The sequence below is a fragment of the Hylobates moloch genome, unplaced genomic scaffold (genome assembly GCF_009828535.3).
Source record: "Hylobates moloch isolate HMO894 unplaced genomic scaffold, HMol_V3 SCAFFOLD_22, whole genome shotgun sequence".
NCBI lineage: Eukaryota > Metazoa > Chordata > Mammalia > Primates > Hylobatidae > Hylobates > Hylobates moloch.
Genome location: NW_026652297.1, coordinates 23,449,140 through 23,470,767, shown reverse-complemented (window position 1 = coordinate 23,470,767; position 21,628 = coordinate 23,449,140). Strand labels below are relative to the sequence as shown.

Here is a 21,628-nt window from a genome sequence, read left to right as displayed (position 1 = left end):
TTTGAGGTAAGAAAAAAACTTGCAGTGTCAGCCTAGTGCAATTTGGTAAGAAATTGTGTGTGTATTAAATTGGAACTGTCTGATAGAAAATTCACAAGTGTGAGAATATCAGAAATCCTTTAGTCTCATGACAGATAACACTGAATAAGAGCGTAAGCTCATCTTCTATTCTTCCTGGCCATCAGATGAAATGGAGCAGAACACAGATTTCTTTCTCCACTGCTCTGTAGCTCACCTTTCTGAAATGTCTTTGAAATTCTTTCCTCTCAATCTTCATTTTAAATCTTTGTTAATTATTTACATCATAATTTGATGTGCTGTCTTCGCCTTTGATGCGTATCCTTCTGGTGAAGTTTATGGCTCACATTTTCAGAGCACTGAGTTTTCACTTCCTCTGCTGATCTCTGATAAGTAAGTGCAGTAGCCCCCCAAAGCTGTATTAATTCATCCCTTCCTAGTCATATCATTTTGATTTTTTTGTAAATGCTGTCGGCCATTTCGCTGGCCTACCTTTTCGTTCTAAATCTTCATCCCTATCAAAGAAGCTATATGTAGGATCCGGGACCACATTTTTCCTGATTGTAGACGGCTTTGTGTGGAACTCCACGATAGCAGAGCTCTGATTGTCTCCTTGTTTCTTTGCAGCAACAGCAGCAGCAACAGCAACAGCAGCAGCAGCAGCAGCAGGCACCGCCGCCTCCACAGCCACAGCAGCAGCCACAGGCAGGCCCTCGGCTCCCCCCACGGCAACCCACGGTGGCCTCTCCAGCAGAGTCAGATGAGGAAAACCGACAGAAGACCCGGCCACGAACAAAAATTTCAGTGGAAGCCTTGGGAATCCTCCAGAGTTTCATACAAGACGTAGGCCTGTACCCTGACGAAGAGGCCATCCAGACTCTGTCTGCCCAGCTCGACCTTCCCAAGTACACCATCATCAAGTTCTTTCAGAACCAGCGGTACTATCTCAAGCACCACGGCAAACTGAAGGACAATTCCGGTTTAGAGGTCGATGTGGCAGAATATAAAGAAGAGGAGCTGCTGAAGGATTTGGAAGAGAGTGTCCAAGATAAAAATACTAACACCCTTTTTTCAGTGAAACTAGAAGAAGAGCTGTCAGTGGAAGGAAACACAGACATTAATGCTGATTTGAAAGACTGAGATATAAGTATTTGTTTCGTTCAACAGTGCCACTGGTATTTACTAACATAATGAAAAGTCCACCTTGTCTTCTCTCAGAAAACCTTTGTTGTTCATTGTTTGGCCAATGAATCTTCAAAAACTTGCACAAACAGAAAAGTTGGAAAAGGATAATACAGACTGCACTAAATGTTTTACTCTGTTTTACAAACTGCTTAGCAGCCCCAGGTGAAGCATCAAGGATTGTTTGGTATTAAAGTTTGTGTTCACGGGATGCACCAAAGTGTGTACCCCGTAAGCATGAAACCAGTGATTTTTTTTTTTTTTTTTTTTTTTTTTTTTAGTTCTTATTCTGGAGCCTCAAACAAGCATTATACCTTCTGTGATTATGATTTCCTCTCCTATAATTATTTCTGTAGCACTCCACACTGATCTTTGGAAACTCGCCCCTTATTTAAAAAAAAAAAAGGAAAAAAGAGTTTGTTACTCTATTGTATGTTACAAAAGAACTATAGACTGTGGAATGCAGTTTAAAGATGACATATGCCAACAAATGCCTTGTATTATATGGCACTGCCGAAATTCAAATTTGTTTTTATTTTGGAAATAAAAGTTCACTGTAATTTTTTTTCATTCTCATTGTTACATGATTTTTTAAAAAAAGGAAAAGAAAATGTGAAACACAATTTAGTCCTCATTATTTATTTGTAGATCCTGCAGCATCATGTTGTAATTAATTTTTTGGAAGTTTCCGTTAAATGTAATATTGCTTCTCTTGTTACCATACTGATTCTTTTCTATTTATAAATGTATTTTGATGGGCAGTAAAACAAAGTGTCTTAAAAGTTTTAAATAGAGAAAATGTGCTTTACACAGTTGCCTATAAAAAGTGCTCTATGTTATCCAAGCAATTCATACTATAAGCTTCACTCTTATTGTTGTATGCAATTTTTACTATCATGCAAATAAGCTTAGGTAAATAAAACTAATAGATCACCTTAGAAAATTATGCAATTAATGTGAAAATAATTGATGTTTGCAATGTGTCTTCCTTTGGTTTACAATCAATTTTAAAGCTACATCTGTATAAAATTTCTGTATAAAGGTGTATTTCTTTTTTATGAGTTTATGGCTATGAAAACACCAGCTATTTTGTTACAGCTGGCTGTTTTTATAAGTGTATCACAATTTTCTTTATGCAGAAATGTTCTGACTAGGAGTGGTTATTGACTGTAACTACACAATTAAAATTGTTTGTATCGTATGACATGGTAGGGTTTGTCTGCTTATGTGAAGTAACTAAAGAGTCAAAGGATGGCCCTCTCATTTAGGTGCATGTTAATACTTGTTATTTTACTGATTTTAGAAAGAGCAATTGACAAGTTACTTGAAACACTGTAAATTTAAATCACAAACACATGCTCATTTTTAAATAGGTATGAAATTTCACAATGAAAATAACCTGTTTTGGTTAACATTTTGCTTAATAAGTAGAGATAGGATGGTCAAAAGACTCTCCAACAAAAACAAATCCAGTCTCTAGCAGTTATGTTGTTAGAATGGATTCACCTGTGCTTATTTCACAATACTTCATTTATAGCAACGCTTTTCCTTAAGCTAATGTACAAATATTTCTAAAGGCCATTAATAGTAACAAAATAAGTAGGAGAAAAATGGACCTTCTGTATAAAAACCCCTTAGCTTTTTTTTTTTTTACAAGTTATAAGTGGAATAAGTTAATAACTGAGCTCATAAGTGTATGTCATAACTATAAGAGCTACATGAAGAAAATAGGATAACACACTTGGTATTTAAACACAATCTTCAAAATTCTTGCAACATTAAACATAGTAAAATGCCAGAATATAAAATGAGGTGTGCTAATGGTCACAGGATTGAGGCCAGCATTACAGTTTGGGGTGATTTTTCCTTTATTTGCCTCCTCACTTTGTTTCCTAGATGCCAGTAGAGGTATCTGGGTTGCTTGAGATACCATTTTGCAATTGCCCCTTCTCTTTCTGCCTACCATCTTCTCAGGCCCTGATGAGCTTATTGGTAGGCAACTGGGCTGCTTTAATGTTGAACTTGTACTTTAGAAACTGAAATGGAATCATTGAAAACTTTCAATAAAGCTTTAAAGTTCCATTTACTTTTGAAGCACAGCTAAGCTCCTCTGAAGGCAGCTGGTTTGTTGCAAACTTAAAATTATACTGAAAAGTTGCCACTTTTTATTTAGTAAGAAAACTAAATAAAGAGTTCAGAAAACTAAATAAAGAGCTCACTAGAGTTCAGAAAAGTAATAATTTGAGCCAAAGGAATTTGAATTAAGAAAATAGAAACTAGGTTTCATGTATTTAAAAAATAGGAAATAAAATAGAAACTCGAGTGCCACGAAGTTATCTTCCTCTTCCTTATATCCCCTAAGTTTAAGGGAAAAGGCTGGATACAGCAGAGTAGAATTGATAACCTTTATTTTTAACCAGCCCGACCCTTAACACAAGGTGTCAAATAGGTATGAAATACAGTAATTTTTTTTTGGAAGGAGAAATTGGGTTGCAAATAACTTTCCTATTCCTAATAACCTAAATTATTTTGAAATAATGTTTTCAGTGAAATGATGTTTGGTAATCAGCATAACAATGCTAACAAAATTCCCACTTAGATTTTTTAACTTTTAAAAGTCAGCGTGGTTTTGATAATTTGATATTTTAAATGACCCCCCTACACACACACACACACACACACACACACACACACACACGCACATGTTAATAAATTGATAGGATGGAGTGAGCAAAATTGTTTTCAGGGAAGATGGCACATTTTAGAAAAGACTTGCCCAGATGATCTTCCATATTGCTCCCCCACTGTCATTTATCGCTCATGCCAATCCTCCTCTTGTTACCTGTGGCTATGGTAAAATTCTTTTAACAAGCTTCTTTGTGTCCAAGTATTTCAGAGACTTTTAAAAGCTAGGCATGACATAGCGTTTTGTGCTGTTAAGACCTTAGCAGAGTCAGGTAGTTTACGGGTAATATTCAACCTTGTGCATCTGAATCTGTCATGGATTCCCTTCACTCAGCACTTTGCCACTAATTTGTATTACACTCTGTGGCCATATAATACTTGCACATTATGCAAAAAAAATGTTGATAGTATCTCCTTGCCACACAATATGCAGAGTTGACACATAACCTTTGAAAACCAAGGTAACTAATATGTATGTCCTAGTTGTGTGGCGCTTGGTAACAAAGTCTGTACATATTATGTATAAAATGTGTATTGGTTAGCATTTAGTACTAAGAAATTCTGAGCTTAAAATAAGTGATTTTTTTCAAAGTAGCGATATCTATATCTGTGTTTATCTAAAAATACTAGCTTGAATAGAAAACATTCTCAAATGGTTCAAGATTTAGTAAAAATGAGAATCCCATACATTCCATTATTAAATTCTGCCCTATTCCCAATTGTTAGCATCTGGCTGATATTAAGGTCTTTGATTGTCACAATATTCTCAATAAATGAGACATTCTGAACTGCCTGGTGATATTTTCAAAAAGAGCAATTAAAATGTGTATTCCCTCTAATACAGCTGATTGAACTGTTGTGTTAAAGCAAGTTGGAAATTTGCATGATAGTGTGGAAACCAATGGAGGTCCAAAATATTAATCATATCTAAAATATCAGAAAATATCAATACTAGTCTTCCTTATGCATATTTTTGACTTTTTAAGAGGGCTTATGAATTCAGTGTTTCTTCTGAGGCAATCCTTTTAATGTAAATACTAAATGCATGTCTTTTGACAAAGGCTAAACTACAATCTATTAATATGCACATTTTTGATAAAATATAAAGTACCCTAATTAAATTGTGGTAGAAGGTGTATGTCCTGAATACTATACCTGTTTAACAATACCAAATATTAAATAAAAATAGTTTGAAATTAATGTTTAAAAGGTGAGCCACATTTTTAAGACTTTCTTATATTGCCCTACTTATAGAGAGCGTATATCTCCAAATTTAATTCTACCAAAAGAACACTACCAAAACTCAAGTACAGCTTCTTGCCTCGTACCAAGGTTGTGTGGTTACCTTTTCCCAACAATTATTTTCAGCTGCTAATACACTTACTGTGATCAAAAGCACTTGACTTGGGCACTGTTCTCTATGATAGTGGTTGATGAGCGAATGCAGTAGAGCAGTATGTTATGCAAAGTAAACACTTGGAAAGAAACGCCGAAGTGACATATTTTGCAACAAAGTAAACGTTGAACATTATTTACTGTGAGTTGAATCAGAAATACTTGCTTTTTGTGGTACTCAAATACAAAATTTTCATTACAACGACACTTTAATGCGTGCCCTTACACCACCACCCCCACCTGACACAATGATGTCCCATGTGCTACTCTGATTTTCCTTTCACAGGAGAACCAACAATACCTGTTAGATGAGAATGTTGAAGAATATTCAAATATTTAAATATGTTTATTCGTTAGTCTGTGGCAATGTGATGCAAAATGAACATTTGTCCAGAGCACAAACCTGTTGAAGAGCACCTTAATCTAGGGACAGATTTCATCTATTCTGCCTTTGTTTCCAAAGGGAATTTGCAAACATTTGTTTCGCTAGATCTAGTACAAAGGCTTTCTCCTTCTGAGGCCCCCTTCTTAGCACCATCCTCACACATGTTTTAAATATAGAAAAAACATTTGTAGAATGCTTCATTTTATTAGGCACTGCCACAAACATATCTTGTTTAAACCTCTCCATTCCACCTTGAGGTATTTAAGGCAGGCACTGACATTCTCACTTCAAAGACAAGGGAGGGGAAACTCAAGTAGGTTAACTGATTTGTTTAGCTGTTAAGTGGCCACATTTGTCTCAAACTCGTCTACACATTTCTCTCTTTTCCCTAATAAAAACTCTCTCAAATGCAAAAAAAAAAAAAAAAAAATACACACACAAAAACCTAATGGCAATTCAAAATTTTCAGAAATATATTGTAATGCATATTTTGCTAATATGAAGACTTTGATCACTAACTACTTGAAATCAAGTGTATGGACTATTTCATCATGAAATAGTGACCTCCAAAGACCTATACACACTAAATGGCTTTTAAAAAACAAACTTTATTATGGAAAATTTCAAACACACACACAAAAGTAGAGACAAGGAATTCCCATGAATTTATCACCTAATTCAACAATTGTAACATTTTTTCATCAATAAATACTTCATGAAACTCATGAAGATAAAACTTCTACAAAAATCTTTAAACTGTTCAATGGTTTTTACCCATAATGTCGTTATGACATCATCTTTTTTTTTTAAGAAATGAATTTTCTGATTTCTAGAGAAAACATTAAAACTTGAAGTTTTTCTCAGAGCTCTGTGAGCATTTTCAAAAAGCCAAGTTTTAGAAGGAGAACATGTGAGAATTCCACAAATATTTGTAATATAAAAAAAAGAGACAAACCAGTCTCTATTTATAAACAATACATGCTTTCATATCATTGTTGAAACTAAAGTACATAATTTTCAGTTATGCATAATAAAATATGTAATTAAGCAACATTCCATGGTGGATTAAAGAATTAAAAGCTTCAGGTGCAGAAAAGAATTTGTTGGCACTTTCCTTTTCAAGGTGGTATTTTGAGTTGTTACTTTTCATTTTCCTTTGACATCTTATACACAAATAAATAGACAAAAACAGGTGAGAAGCAGAGAAAATGAAGAATTGGCTCTACTACAATAGACCTGGAAAAGACAACTAGGTAGAATATTTGCAACATGCCCAAGAAGGCTAAATAAAAAAGAACAGAAATCTTAGCCTGGAGAGAAAAATCTCTAAACAGGGGTGTATGCCTCAAGACGTAGAAATAGCATAATAAAAACTTAACTGGATTTGGTAATTTCTGTATTTCAAACTGAAAGGGGCCGGGCGGAGACCAAACTACACTGGTGGCGGTTAAGAGATCTTTATCGGAGGTACCGAGCGGAGAAGGAAGAGAAGAGAGGGCTGCTGGCGTGCTGAGTTTTATATCCCTTGGGCCTACGTGGATTGGGCTAGGGGCGGGCCCAAGGGAAAGCGGGAGACGCTTCTTTCTGACTGGCCCTCCTTTGGCTGGTTCAGACAGTGCCCGGTCAAGGAGGGGAGAAGAACCTGGAACCGGCCCCATCTTAAGGTACGGCACCATTTTAAGGTACCCCAGGTTACCTAACATTCCTCCCTTTTTGTTTTCTTAAATGGGGGAATATGGGCGTCGTGGTTCATCTGGCTGCTTCCTGCTGAGTGGGGGCGCTGTGGGGAGAGGGCACAGGGAGAACTGTCAGGGTTGTGCATGGGGTACAGTATGAGTATGAGGCCAAGCAACAGGGCGCTATACATGAAGACTTCGTTAGACGTGAAGTCCATGAATGTTCCTTGTCCTCCAGTGCCGTGAGCCAGTTGAGGGGCAGGGATGGGTTGGCGATGAGCCAGCTGTCTGAGCGAAGGGTGTTTAAGAATTGGTAGAATCGGCTTGCTGTAGCCATCTGGGGTACTAGGGGTAGAGTTTGGTCTGCCCGAAGAGAAAAGAAGATGGTAGTTAATTTAGGGTGCGAGGGCAGGCCTACCCCCCGCCAATCCTGGGTGTCTGTTGCCAAGAGGTCAGCAGGGTGTGAGACTGTCTCTGGAGTCTGCCGTGTCTTCACAAGTCGCTAGGAGCTGGTAGTTTCTGAGGAGAAGCTGGTTAAAGGTTTGGTTAGAGATGGACTCTTTGAGGGAACAGGAAATAGTTATGGTTTGAGTTGGATGTGCCCAGGCATTGCTGGGATATATGCCTCCTGTAACTGACTGGCCCCAGACTGCGTTGGCGGGGTTGTCGATATGTATGGCTCAGGAGGAGGTGTTGTTTTTGGTGGTATAATATAGGAAAGGGGTGTGTTTGTTGATGTGGGAGCCAGACGGCGAAGTGGAACACGTGGAAGAGAGGGTCCCAGCTGTTTTCTATCATAGTGAGAATAGGGCTGGGAAGAGGGCCCGCCGGCGGAGGAAAGTGTAAAGATGTGAGAGGCGGGGCCGGGCGCAGTGGCTCACGCTTGTAATCCCAGCACTTTGGGAGGCCGAGGCGGGCGGATCACGAGGTCAGGAGATCGAGACCACGGTGAAACCCCGTCTCTACTAAAAATACAAAAAAAATTAGCCGGGCGTGGTGACGGGCGCCTGTAGTCCCAGCTACTCGGAGAGGCTGAGGCAGGAGAATGGCGTGAACCCAGGAGGCGGAGCCTGCAGTGAGCCGAGATGGCGCCACTGCACTCCAGCCTGGGTGACAGAGCGAGACTCCGTCTCAAAAAAAAAAAAAAAAAAAGATTTGAGAGGCGGAAAGCCAGAGAAGAGGACTTAGGAGATGCATGAGAGCCGGGCATAAGCAGTTTGGTTCTTCGTGTGGTCCGGGTTGGTAGCCAGTTTCAACCGGTTGAGCGGCGACCGGAAGATGAGGTGGAGGGTGGTGGTATGGGGGGGGGGTTCGTCGGCCGGATCAAAGTCGGGAGCGGAAGGAGAGGTTGGTAGCTTGAGAGCAGCGATAAGCTGTTGCGGCTTGCAAGGGAGGCAGAGGTTGGGTTTGTCCCGTAGAAGAAAGAAGCCATGAACGTAGGGGATCTCTGCCCGTTTTCCTGTTCGCTCACAATAGTTGTAGAGATCCCGGAGAAGGTTGGGATCAAAGGACCCATAAGTGGGCCATCTGTCTAGGGGGTGGGTGGGCCAGTTTTGAGTGCACAATTTAATGAGGCGTGTAGATTTGAGATCAGCAGCCAAACCAAGGGCTGATAAGTTATTTAATAGGCATTGTAAGGGAGAGTCGGCCGGCAGGGATGCAGAGACTCCCATTATGAGAAGAGGGGGTTTACGGAAATATATGGCAAAGGGCTGGGCAGGGCGTCCCCTACCAGCCGATGACCAGGCTGTGAGTCAGACCCTTCGAGTCGGTCATCACCGAAATGAAAGGACTGAGGGCCTCTAGGAGGCCGAGGGCCGTGGGCCACCTGGTACCAGGATTTTCAGAGCGAGAAAGGGGAAGGGGCCCAGGCCTGGCGAGTGAGGAGGAAAAGGGGGGAACCCTGCTCCCTGGAGGCCGAGTCTAAAATAGGATTTACGGCAGCCATGTGGGCAGCCGAGGCGGGAGCTTGTCGACTGGTGTGGGACACCGGAAGGGGAGACTTACTGAGATGAGACCGGTGTTGGGCGTAGAGGTCGGCGAACAGGAAAATGAGCGAAGACCGGCCGGGGTCTGGACTGAGCCCGAAAGGGATCGGGGTCCCACTGAGGGGGGTGGGGAGTCCCCATCCGAGTCACGGCACCAATGAAAGGGGCCGGGCGGAGACCAAACTACACCGGTCGCGGTCAAGAGATCTTTATTGGAGGTATCGAGCGGAGAAGGAAGAGAAGAGAGAGAGGGCTGCTGGTGTGCTGGGTTTTATATCCCTTGGGCCTACATGGATTGGGCTAGGGGCGGGCCCTAGCCCAATCCACACTCCAACTGGTACAGTCCAGCAAACTTATTTTTCAAATGAAGAACTAAATTTAATTAATAATTCTGTGCTGTAAACACTGAAGTTGATACAGGCATTTGGCATTTGTCCTATTGTTTTAAAGGATAATACATCATATAAAATCAAACTACTTAAATGTCAGAATCTGTCAGGATGATTCTGAAAATAAATTATTCTACCAAGCATCTAAGAAGAAAATGTTATAGAAATGAAACTGCATCTAACATCAGTAGGACTTGCTATTTAGTGTCTAAAATTGTTCATGTAATGCTTAAACTACAGTTATAATCAACCATATAAGATCAAGTAAATTCAATATCATGTACTTATATCACTCAAATCCTGCCACAGAAATATGTTCAGTGAATGAATGAATGAATGAATGAAATTAGACAAATTAGAAAAACCATTGAACAGATTGTATGGGAATGAGAACTACATCCTATGGACAGTCCTCTTAGTGAGGCATTCTAAATTGACATTCAAAGAGGTATTTGCTGGCCTTTAAAATATCACATCTCATGGTCCTGTTGAAATATAACATTGTTGTACATCTTATTACAAAAAGAATTTGCTAAGTCTTTCATATATACTGCAATGCAATAGAATCGAAAAGAAAAAAATACAACAAAATTAATGCAAACTTGAATAGAAAATAACAAATTAAAAGGAAAGCTTGACACACACAAATGAATATCGTGAGATCTTACACAATTTATTAGAAGGGCCTACCAAAATTATTGATGTATGATTAACATAAACTTTACATATTTACAGTATACAATTGATGTTTTGACATATATATGAAAAATATACATGAAATGTTTGTGTATATATGTGTATATATATATATATATATATATATACACACAAATACATACATGCACACAACTTGGAAACATAATGAACATATCCATCACCCCAGTAGTTTCCTTGTGCCCCTAATCCCTCCCTCCTATCCTTCCCATTAGCATCAATCACCATCCCCATGAAATCATTGATCTGCTTTATAATGAATATTAAATTCAAGTACCCAAGTCTTCTATATTTCTTCTTCTTCTTCTAACTTGTTTCAGTGATTCTGGGTACTTTCATTATGAATTTTAGATTCAGCTTGTCAATTTCTAAAAAAAAAAAAAATACAGGTTTTTTATTGAGATTGCTTTCACTCTCCATAGATCATTTTGGGGAGAATTGGCATGTTAACAATATTGAAGCTTTAGACCCATAAACACAATACATCTCTCCATTTATTTAAATCTTTAACTTCCCTCAGCGATGTTTTATAGTTTCCATGTACAGTTCTAGCACATCTTTGTCAGATTTATTTCATATTATTATCAATATTAAATTATCTCATTTTTCTATTTGATTGTGAGTGATATTTTTACACATTTTCATTTCTAATTCTTTGTTTTTAGTATAGGGAGATACAATTGATTTTTTTGTATATTGAGCTTTTATCCTACAACGTAGTCTGAACTCACTCAATAGTTCTAATAGCTTTTAGATTTCACCATCAGATTTTCTACATAAACAATAATGTCATCTCTGAATAAAGACAATTTTATTTCTTCTTTCTAATCAAAATCCTTCTTTCTTTTTAGTTCCTACAATGTCTAGTAAAATGTTCAGTAGAGATAGATAGTAAGAACAGATATCCTTGCTTTGTTCCTGAAGTTAAGTGCTAGCTCTGTTCTAAGTCCTTTACAATACAAATTCACTTATTCTGTAAAAAGACCATGGAAGGTAGCTACATTATGATCACTATATGTATTGATGATAAAACTGAGGCACAGAAATGTTATGTAAGTGGCCCCAGTGGATATGCTGTTCACCTCTGAAAATGCAGTTGTACTTTTCGCCCTACACTCACTGTTCTATCCTGACTTGCCACAAGGAATCAGCTTCTGATTAGGTTGTCAGGCTAATCCATAAAATCCTATTTAACCAAAATTAAGATGAAATATGGTAAGGGGAGTAGGAGGAAAATTGTGCAAAAGAATAAAACTAAGAGAAGAATAGGAGAGCTAGGAAAAGGGAGAGGGACACAGGAAGAGAAGGATGAAGGGTGTGTTGGAGAGATGATAGGAAGACTTTGGCTGGTAAGCGCAATTACTCAAAGGGGAAGCATACCTGCCGCATGTGTTCATATTATGAGTGAAAAACAAATTCTAGGAACCACATAGAAATTTATTTTGTAATGATTCTAAAGACATTACCTATTTATAAGTTTGGTGCTTTCTATAAAATGCCCTAATTTTGGAGAAAGAATGTATTTATACATACAATTGACCCTGGAACAATGACAGAGTTAAGAGCACCAATAGCTCACACAGCCAAGAATCCACTTACAACTTTTGACTCCCCCCAAACTTAACTACTAATAGCCTACTTTTGACTTGAAGCCTTATCAATAACATAAACAGTCTATTAACATCTATTTAGCCTGTTATATGTGTTATATAATGCATTCTTACAATAAAGTAACCTAGAGGAAAGAAAATGTTACTAAGAAAATCATAAGGAAAACACATTTTTAGTGATGTACTGTATTTATTGATGTCATAAGTTTACAATCTATTCACAAGATGAATCCTCTGTCCGAAATGCTGGGCCACCATGGCTGCAGACCTCAATCTATGATACATATCAAGCAATCTAAGTTTTTCTTGTAATGTCAACACTTTCCTGTGCTTCTTGGAAGCACTTCTAGTATCACTAGTGACACTTTGTATGTGTCCCATGTTACTCAAGATTTACAGTATTCCACCAAACATCATGAAAAATACACAGTAACTGCAAAAGATCACTTTTTACTGAGATGCAATTTACCGGAGAGAGGAACAGATCACATGAAGGTGATTAATTAGTGTCACTTGGTGTTTTAAGCAAACACTTGAAGCATGTAAGTTCACCACAATGGCTACAGGGGTACAGTATGGACTGCCATTAATTTTATGCAGTTATGGTTTAATGCTGCACCTTTACATTTGTGTACATTTCTCTGGACTGGGAATGGCACATGTACAGTCTATGTTTGTGTTCCTAGGTTCTGATAATTTTAACTTTTTAAAATAGATTTATATATATTTTATGGTATGGAATGATAAAAATAGACTGGTATCCACATATATTTTATGCATTCATGACATACTTAACTTTTTCTTAATGTTTTCATTACTTCTAGGCTATGTAGTTCTTCTTCAGGTTTTTTCAAATTGTTGCAAATATTGAAAAAAATCCCAGTATCTTTATTGAAAATAATTCATGTGTAAGTGGACCTGCACAGTTCAAACCCATGCTTTTCAGCATCAATTATATAATATTAGAGGAGATAAAATGATAATGCCCTAGATCAAAGAACAGCAAGCTCTGGTTCATGGGCCCAATTTGGCCTACCACTTGTTTTATAAAGTTTTGTTAGAACACAGCCGTACCCATTCATTTACCTATCTCTATGGCTGCTTTTGTGCTATGACAGCAAAGTTAAGAGTGGTTGTGAAAGAGACCATATGACCCACCAAGCCTAAAATATTTATTCTCTGGTCCTTTACACAAAATGTTTGTCAACCTCTGCCCTAGATCATTAAGCTGTGCCTAAGTTTGCAAAGGTAAAACATTAAAGCAATTTTCTGAATAACTTGTATCAAAACAAAATAATCATTTCAGTGTTTTTCAGAAGAGTTGGAGCATATATTAATCAGAAAATTCTTTCACTCCCAGTTCTACATCTCACTTGATGTGTATGAAGAATCTAATTTTTGTGTTTCTATTAATTACACTGGCCTACACAAGAGCATGAGATCAGAGATCCTACACCCTGTTGCTCACCAGTAAATATTCTATAAATTTAGAAAATTATTGAGTGGAAACTTCACCCCTTCTTGATAAACTCTAGAAGTGTTAATATTCTTGGCAAAATTGTTTTTGCACTAATTGCTGTATCCATCTGCTCTGTGAGATTGATTAGACTATGAGAGCATTTGCTCTCTCCTGCAATCAATGCTTCCTGGCCCAGCAGAAAGCTAGAGCTGTTTTATTTCCATCCTGAGAAGGACGCGCCACTGACAACTGTAAGCTTTTCCTTTGAGGATGTGAGATTAAATTGGCACTTGGCTTGATGGTCCTTCGGGAAATGATTCAGTCTAGAGAGAGTTCCATTGAAGTAAACGAAGACCACGAGGATTTAAATGATTCCTTCTTACACAAAGAACCCTCCCCCCAGCCCTGATTTCAGAAAGGCTATTTTTTTACACTCAGTGCTTGGGTGCTATATCCTGGAGAAATGTTCTACTGACCACTGGAGAACCAATGTAGAACAAAGGGCTCTGCCCTCATCTCTCTTAACTTTTTGGCTCATGAAACCTGCAGAGACTGAGTAATGCTGTCAGTGTGTCTAGGAGAAAGCAGCTGCATGGACTAATTCTGTCTGGATTGGCTAAATATTTATCTGAATTTTATTTATTTATTTGCTAAAAATACACTCATCACGATAGCCTCTGGTAAAAAAAAAAGATGAGGAAAACATGAGAAAGATATAATAAAATTTTATGCAAAAATATTAACAAATTGTAATCCTCCTCATGGATCTTAATGTAACACCATATTGGACAATCATTCCAGAATCTGGGAGTATGTGGTATAGTGTCCTGCACAGAATAAGCAACTTGATTTTACAGATCAAGTGTGAAAAGATACTCTTCTCTGCAAGCCTCACAGAATGAATCTGGACAGTATTTCATTTAACAAAATTGTATACTCTCCTTACTTTGAGCCAGGCGGTTACTTTAAAATTCCCATTTCCAGAAAGGCCAACTACAACAGGAGTTCCCACATACTTGCCTCTTCATACGTGTCTAAGGAAAGCTGGGTTTCCACTGGACCAGAGAGAATTGAGAAAAATAAAAAGACAATGGAGGTCAATTTTTTTACAGTGCTAAATTTGTGCATCTGAAAGGACTGAAACTTCTGAGCCTTTAGTCTTTTACTTCTGGCGGTAAAACACCTCTTCTGTGAAAAGATGGTGATCAGTTATAAGAGGGTCATTTGTTTTCTACTGTCTTTATGTGGTGCAATGAGTAGAAGGTATTCTTACTGAGACCACCTTCAAAGATTTTTATTTTTATTTTTTTACATATTTATAACATTTAATACCTAAGAACCTTTGAATTTGGCCAGCAGTTGTCAAACCTTTTGGACTCAGGATTTCTTTACATTCTTAAAAGCTATTGAGACTTCCACTTCTGGGAAAATGGAGCAGGTATACTTTTCCTTATTCCTTCTGCTAAGTACAACTAAAAAGCTCTGAACATTATACATAAAACATGCACTGAAAGACTCTGAAAGTGGACAAGAAGAAGGGAGACCAGGTAGGGACCTCAGGACTGAAGGAACAACGTAGTGATAAGTGCCCTGGATTTTTGTTTTGCCTCATCCATCCTAGACTTGAAGCTGAAGAGGCTAGCAACCCAGAAATAGCAATGGATATGACAAAGGAAGTCTCCCAAAGCCTGTTCTCTCTAACTGAAGGAAAAAAAAGGACAGCTTAGCAAGACAGAAAACTTTTAGACCATAACTATGTTACTCTAGCCAAACACCATAGAAAAACTGCGGTCCTACCTCTACTCAGGCCAAAAAAGTTGAGTGGGGAGCCCAGATTAGATTTCTACCCTTGAGAGGCTATAAAAAGGTTCCCCAGTGTCCCCAGGGAGTGGTGTCAGAAGAGAGCCAACTGGACAGTCAAGACTTTTATCACTGCTCAGTGGTGACAAAGCCACCCGAACCCCCACCCAATTATGTCAGTGGAAGGTGCAAAAGGAATAGTAACAAGGTACTCCCACTTCTCCCAGCCAGGGAGATAGCACTGGAGTCCTAGTGGGGAGCTGGAACTCCTATCCCCACTTGGCAGTAAAAAGGTGGCATCCCCACTTTCCTTGCCAAAGCAATGTCAAAAAAAGACAGCTAAAATAGAGGATTTAAATAAGATCCAGAGTCTCATAACATAATACCCAAAATATCCAGGTTTCAAGAAAAAAAATAAGAAATTATACTGCAACCCAAAAAAATCTCAAACTGGATATAAAAAAAGGAATCAATAGGGGTAAAGGGAGAGAGAAGGATAAATATGTGGCACACAGATGATTCTTAGGGCAGTAAAACGACTCCCTATGATACCATAAGGGTGGGTACATGTCATTGTAAATTTGCCCAAACCCATAACATGTACAACACCTGTAATGAACCCTAATGTAAACTATGGACTCTTGGTGATGGTGATGTGTCAGTGCAGGTTCATCGACTGTAACAAACGTACCACTGTGGTGGGGGATGTCACAATGGGCAGGCTATGCATGTGTGATCATGAGGGCAGGGATGTATGAAAATCTCTGTACCTTCTGCTCAATTTTGCTGTGAACCTAAAACTTCTAGTTTCTTATTTTTGGTGGTAAAACACCTCTTTTGTATTCTGTCTTTTAGAACTAAAAACACATTTTTTGCTCTAAAAAGTGAAGCTTATTAAAAAATGTTTAAACCTAAGTATTATTTACACTAGTTTGAATTAATATGTTATGAGAAGATAAGGTTTTTAACGTTTTTCATGACTGTGAGGAGCAGTGAACATTATTTCAGATTAAAAAAATAGACCCAGGCTGGGCACAGTGGTTCACACCTATAGTCCCAGCACTTTGGGAGGCCAAGGCAGGCAAATTTCTTGAGCCCAGGAGTTCAAGACCAGGTTGAGCAACATGACAAAACCTCGTTTCTACAGAAAATACAAAAATCAGTCAGGCATGGCAGTATGCACCTGTAGTCCCAGCTACTTGGGAGGCCGAGATGGGAAGATCATGTGAGCCCAGAAAGGCAAGGCTGCAGGAAGCCATGATTGTGCCACTGCACTCCAGCCTGGGCAATAGGTGGGAGACCCGTCTCAAAAAAAAAAAAAAAAAAAAAAAAGACCTATTATGATTGCTTTGCTCCACAGTAAAATAGAGAAATACAGGATATATTCATTTTACCCACTTTTAGAAAAAAGATCAAGATAGAAAAGAATTTATAGGTGTGGCTTTTTAAAAGATCTTTATAAAATAAACATATTAAGCATTAAAAAATACAATATATGCAGACATTGAGATTACAGAAATGTTAGAATTATCCAATAAAGATTTTAAAGCAGTCATATAAATTGCTTCAATGAGCAAGTACAAATATGCTGTAAACAAAAGAAGAAATAGAACGTCTCAGCAAAGGAATAGAAGATATAAACAAGAACTAAATAGAAATTTTAGAACTGAAAAGTACAAAAACTAAAATAAAAAAAAAAACTGAGGGGATGGGCTGAACAGCAGACTAGAGACAGAAGAGAAAATATCAGTGTATGGAAGATAGAACAATGTATGTTACCAAGTCCAAACAACACAGAGCAAAAATGCCACCCCCAAACCAAATGAGCAAACAAAGCTTCAGAGATCTGTGAGATGATCAGTAAAGATCAAACATTGATGTCATCTGAATCTTAGAAAGAATAGAAAGAAAGCAAAACTGAAGAAGTACTTAAATATTATATATTTTACTTTTTTAGTGTATTTACTACTATATCTCACTTCAAACTTCTATGGATTCCAATTTCATTGAGTTTGGCTATTATAAATATATCATTTGGAAAATTAAAAAAAAAAGAAATAATAGCTGAAAACTTCCCAAATCTAGCAAAAGACATGTAGTCAAATTGATGAAAAGTAAAGACTAAGAAATTACCTTGAAAAAAGCAAGAGAGAAACAACAAATCACAAACAGGGGAAAAAAATTTGAAAAACAGCACATTTCTCATCAGAAACCATGGAGAACAGCAGGAAGTGACATACCGTTTTTTAAGTATAGAAAGAAAACAACTGTCAATGCACAGGTTAAAAAGGGGATGGGAGGGCAAGTGGGTCTGACTATAGAAGGGAACCATGAGAGCTCACTGTGATGACGAAAATGTTCAGTATCTTTATTGTATCAGTGTCAACGTCCTCTTTGTGATATTGTGCTATCATTTCTAAGATGTTTCTCTTGGGGATAACTAGGTAAAGGATGCATAGATCTCTCTGTATTAATTCTTAAACTGCATGTGAATCTACAATTATCTCAAAATAAAAAGTTTAGTTAAAAATAAATTGTTGAATCAAAAATAGAACTACCATATGATCCAGCAATCCCACTTCTGGGTATATATCCAAAAGAATTGAAAACAGGATCTTGAAGAGCTATTTGCACACCCATATTCATAGCAGCACTATTCACAGTAGCCAAGAGGTGGAAGCAAATCAAATGTTCATTGACAGATGAATGGATAAACAAAATGTGGTATATACATACAGTGGAACATTTTTGAGCTTTAAAAAGGAAGGAAATCCTGTCACATGTTACAACATGGATGAACCTTGAGGACATTATGCTAAGTGAAATAATCCAGTCACAAAAAAATAAATACTATATGATTACACTTATGCGAGGTATCTAAAGTAGTCAAATTCATAGGAACAGAAAGCAGAATTGGTTTTCCAGGGGCTGGAGGAAGGAGGAAAAGGGGAGTTGTTGTTTAATGGGTATAGAGTTTCAGACTAACAAGGTGAAAAAGTTCTGGAGATCTGTTTCACAATAATGTGAAGTTACTTAACACTACTGAACTGTACACTCAAAAATGTTTAAGATAATAAATTTTATGTTATTTGTTTTATTTACTGCAATAAAAAAGAAGGAAAAAATCACTAAAAATCCCAAAGACTTTTTGTTTATAAAGATGGTATCTATTAATATTTACCGTATTTAACATTAAAACAGAAATTTTTAAAATATGTATTTGTAAATTCATTTAAAATGATAATTAAAAAGCCATTGCTTATTAACATAAATATATTTTCATAAAAATTGCCATATATCTGGAAATAATTTACAAGAATAGTGGTATTTTTTTACATTTTGCAAACTTCTTTTTTGGTTTGTTTGGTTTCTTTGAGACAGGGTCTCACTCTATCACCCAGGCTGGAGTACAGTGGTACAATTGATCATGGCTCACTGCAGCCTTGATCTCCCAGGCCCAAGTGATCCTCCTACTTCAGCCTTCTGAGTAGCTGGGACCACAAATGTGTGCTACCATGCTAGGCTAATTTTTTTGTTTGTTTTATTTTTTGTAGAGATGAGATCTCACTTCGTTGCCCAGGCTGTCTCAAATTCTCGGGCTGAACCAATCCTCTTGCTTCAGCCTCCCAAAGTGCTGCCATTACAGGTGTGAGTCACTGTTCCTGGCTTGCAAATCTCTTTAATGTCTGCCCCCTCAGAAGACGGCTGGATTTTTAAGTCTGCTTCTGCATTCAATTGCTATCATGTTACACATCTTGTAGACTCTGGAAAACTACACTGTACATTCGTGAAGGAATAAGGATAAACAGGTCAAATAACATCTCATTATTACTATTGTGAACATAGTTTTAACCTTGCAGATCCCTAAAATATTCTTGGGGATCCCAACAGGTTTCAAGATTACACTTTGAGAACCACTAAACAAGACCATTTATCACCCCAACAGAAAGAGCGTTGTAGTGCATTGAGCTATTGGCCACAGTTCTTGACCCCCATGTGGTGGTGTTTACATCCTCTCTCCTGCCATGGAAAAGTACATTCTCCCACACCTTAATTTGGGGCTTGGCCATGTGATTTGCTTTGGCCAATGAAATGTTAGCTGATTTGAGACAAGTACGGGGTGTTAAATGTCTTGGGTAGCTACTTTCCCTTCAGCTGAAACCTCATAACAAACATGGAGTAGACCTGAGTTCAACTTACAGTGAGGAAACAAACTCAACCAAATACCAGATTAAAGCAGAGATCAACTGAGCCCACCTTGATTAGCTTAATCCACAAACTGCAGATCCATGACTATAAGAATAAATATTTATCATTGGATGCCACTGAGTTTTGGGTTGGTTTATTATACAGTCTTACTGTGACAATGGTTTACTAACTAAAGCCTAAACCTTGTCAATAGAATAACTGAGAGGAAACAGCAGGATTGTTCAGATAAAAGAAAGATAAAAGTAAAGGGCAAAATTATAATCTTACTAAAAGAATTCTGAACATGAGTCTTGTCTTGAATGAGGTCAGAACAAAAGAAAATTCACTAAAAACACAGGTAAAGCTCAGTGAAATGAAAGATAAATTCTTTGATGAGAGTAGCCATGAAATATTATTGAAGCAGACCCAGACAGGAAGAAGCTCTCTTTCCTTGAATAGGGAAGCTACTAAAGGTGAATCCCAGTAAAGACTTTTAGAAACCATGTAGAATGAAGCCCAAAGTTGCCCTTCTAGGAATGGGAAGGCTTGGATATTTATCCACCGATTTCTACCTCTCATTGATTGTGAGATGCCACTCAATTTATTAAATCCAGTAGGTTTGAATTGTTATCACGATAGTTATTCTTAATATAATTTTATTGACAAAGAGTTGCCAACTAGAGCAGGAAATACTAGAAATGTGATTGCAGTGGAACAGGCAAACTGAGCATATTCCAGATAACCACTTACCTGGGAGTATTAATAACCCACACGTTGATTAAGCCAGGCCTTTCATAATGTGGTCCAGAGAGGAATGCCCTTGGTTCTTTTTAGAAATGCTGATTCCTGGCCAGCCGCGGTGGCTCACGCCTGTACTTCCAGCACTTTGGGAGGCCAAGGCGGGCGGATCACCAGGTCAGGAGATTGAGACCATCCTGGCTAACATGGTGAAACCCCATCTCTACTAAAAATACAAAAAATCAGCCGGGCGTGGTGGTGGGCGCCTGTAATCCCAGCTACTTGGGAGGCTGAGGCAGGAGAATGGCATGAACCTGGGAAGTGGAGCTTGCAGTGAGCCGAGATCGTGCCACTGCACTCCAGCCTGGGGGACAGAGCGAGACTCTGTCTCAATAAATAAATAAATAAATAGAAATGCCAATTCCTAAATATCTGAGGGTGACTCTTATATCCATGAAATGTCAGATTTATTTAGACTGAAATTTAGGATCTATGGATTAGGAAGTAAGAGTCTGTTGATAGGGAAAGCACAGGACACTGGAGAAAGATTTGTTTTCACTCGCGAAAAATGCATACTACAGTCTATTAATTTCCAGATTAAAATCTCACCTACACGTATCATTATATCTTTTATTCTATTCTATTGTCCCCAACAACTCAGTGGGTTTTGAAACAGTGTGGAGGACATACGAGGATATCTAAAACTGGTGACAAATAAATCATAAGTAGAAAAGCCTGCAATGAGGAAAATGCTACCATAATACAGAGAAAATCTCTCTCCAGGACATTCTCCGCAAATCTTTATTCCTGAAAATGTTTCAAGGTTAATTGTTTTAAAAATGTTATCATGAAATTCCTCTTCCTACTAGCTAAAATGGGTAGGTTGACAGTGGGGTGAAATGGGAATTCAATTCACAAACAAAAATAATATCATCCATGTGATTCTCCAATCAATGGCCTCTAATAAATGAAAATTTACTTTCAAGTTTTTCAGTTAGAGATTGAAATACAAAACAAATTCACTTTCACTATAAATATATGTTAGAAAAGCATCTTTATCAATGAGATTTAGGTATAATATTGCCCCAATTTTAATTTATTCCAGTATACATTTCCACATTTAGAACAGTTGTTTCACTGGAGTAGAGATTGCTGGCTAGATGACAATTCAAAAAGTTAAGATGGGGTAAATTTAAGAGAATCAAAATCACAGGGCATATCTTCAGACATAATGGAATTAAACCAGTAACAGAAAAATATGGGAAAGTCTCCAAACACAAGTTAAACAATATACCTGCAAGTAACCCATGGGTGAATGAGGAAATCTCAAAAGATGTTATAAAATATTTTGAAGTGAACAAAAATTAAAATGCACTACAGCTAAAGCAGTGCTTTGAAAGA

At 37.7% G+C, this 21,628-nt stretch overlaps 1 protein-coding gene across 5 annotated transcripts in view; it reads left to right on the top strand.

The window, feature by feature from the left end:
- SATB1 (SATB homeobox 1) overlaps window positions 1–2,401 on the top strand; it is a 96,785-nt gene extending 94,384 nt beyond the window's left edge. For all 5 annotated transcript variants that reach the window (XM_032143415.2, XM_032143417.2, XM_058433522.1 and 2 more), the window contains exon 11: window positions 646–2,401. In XM_032143415.2, the coding sequence (XP_031999306.1) occupies window positions 646–1,158 (513 nt within the window). In that variant the 3' untranslated portion in view covers window positions 1,159–2,401. The remainder of the gene's footprint in view (window positions 1–645) is intronic.
- The last annotated feature ends 19,227 nt before the right edge of the window (window positions 2,402–21,628 follow it).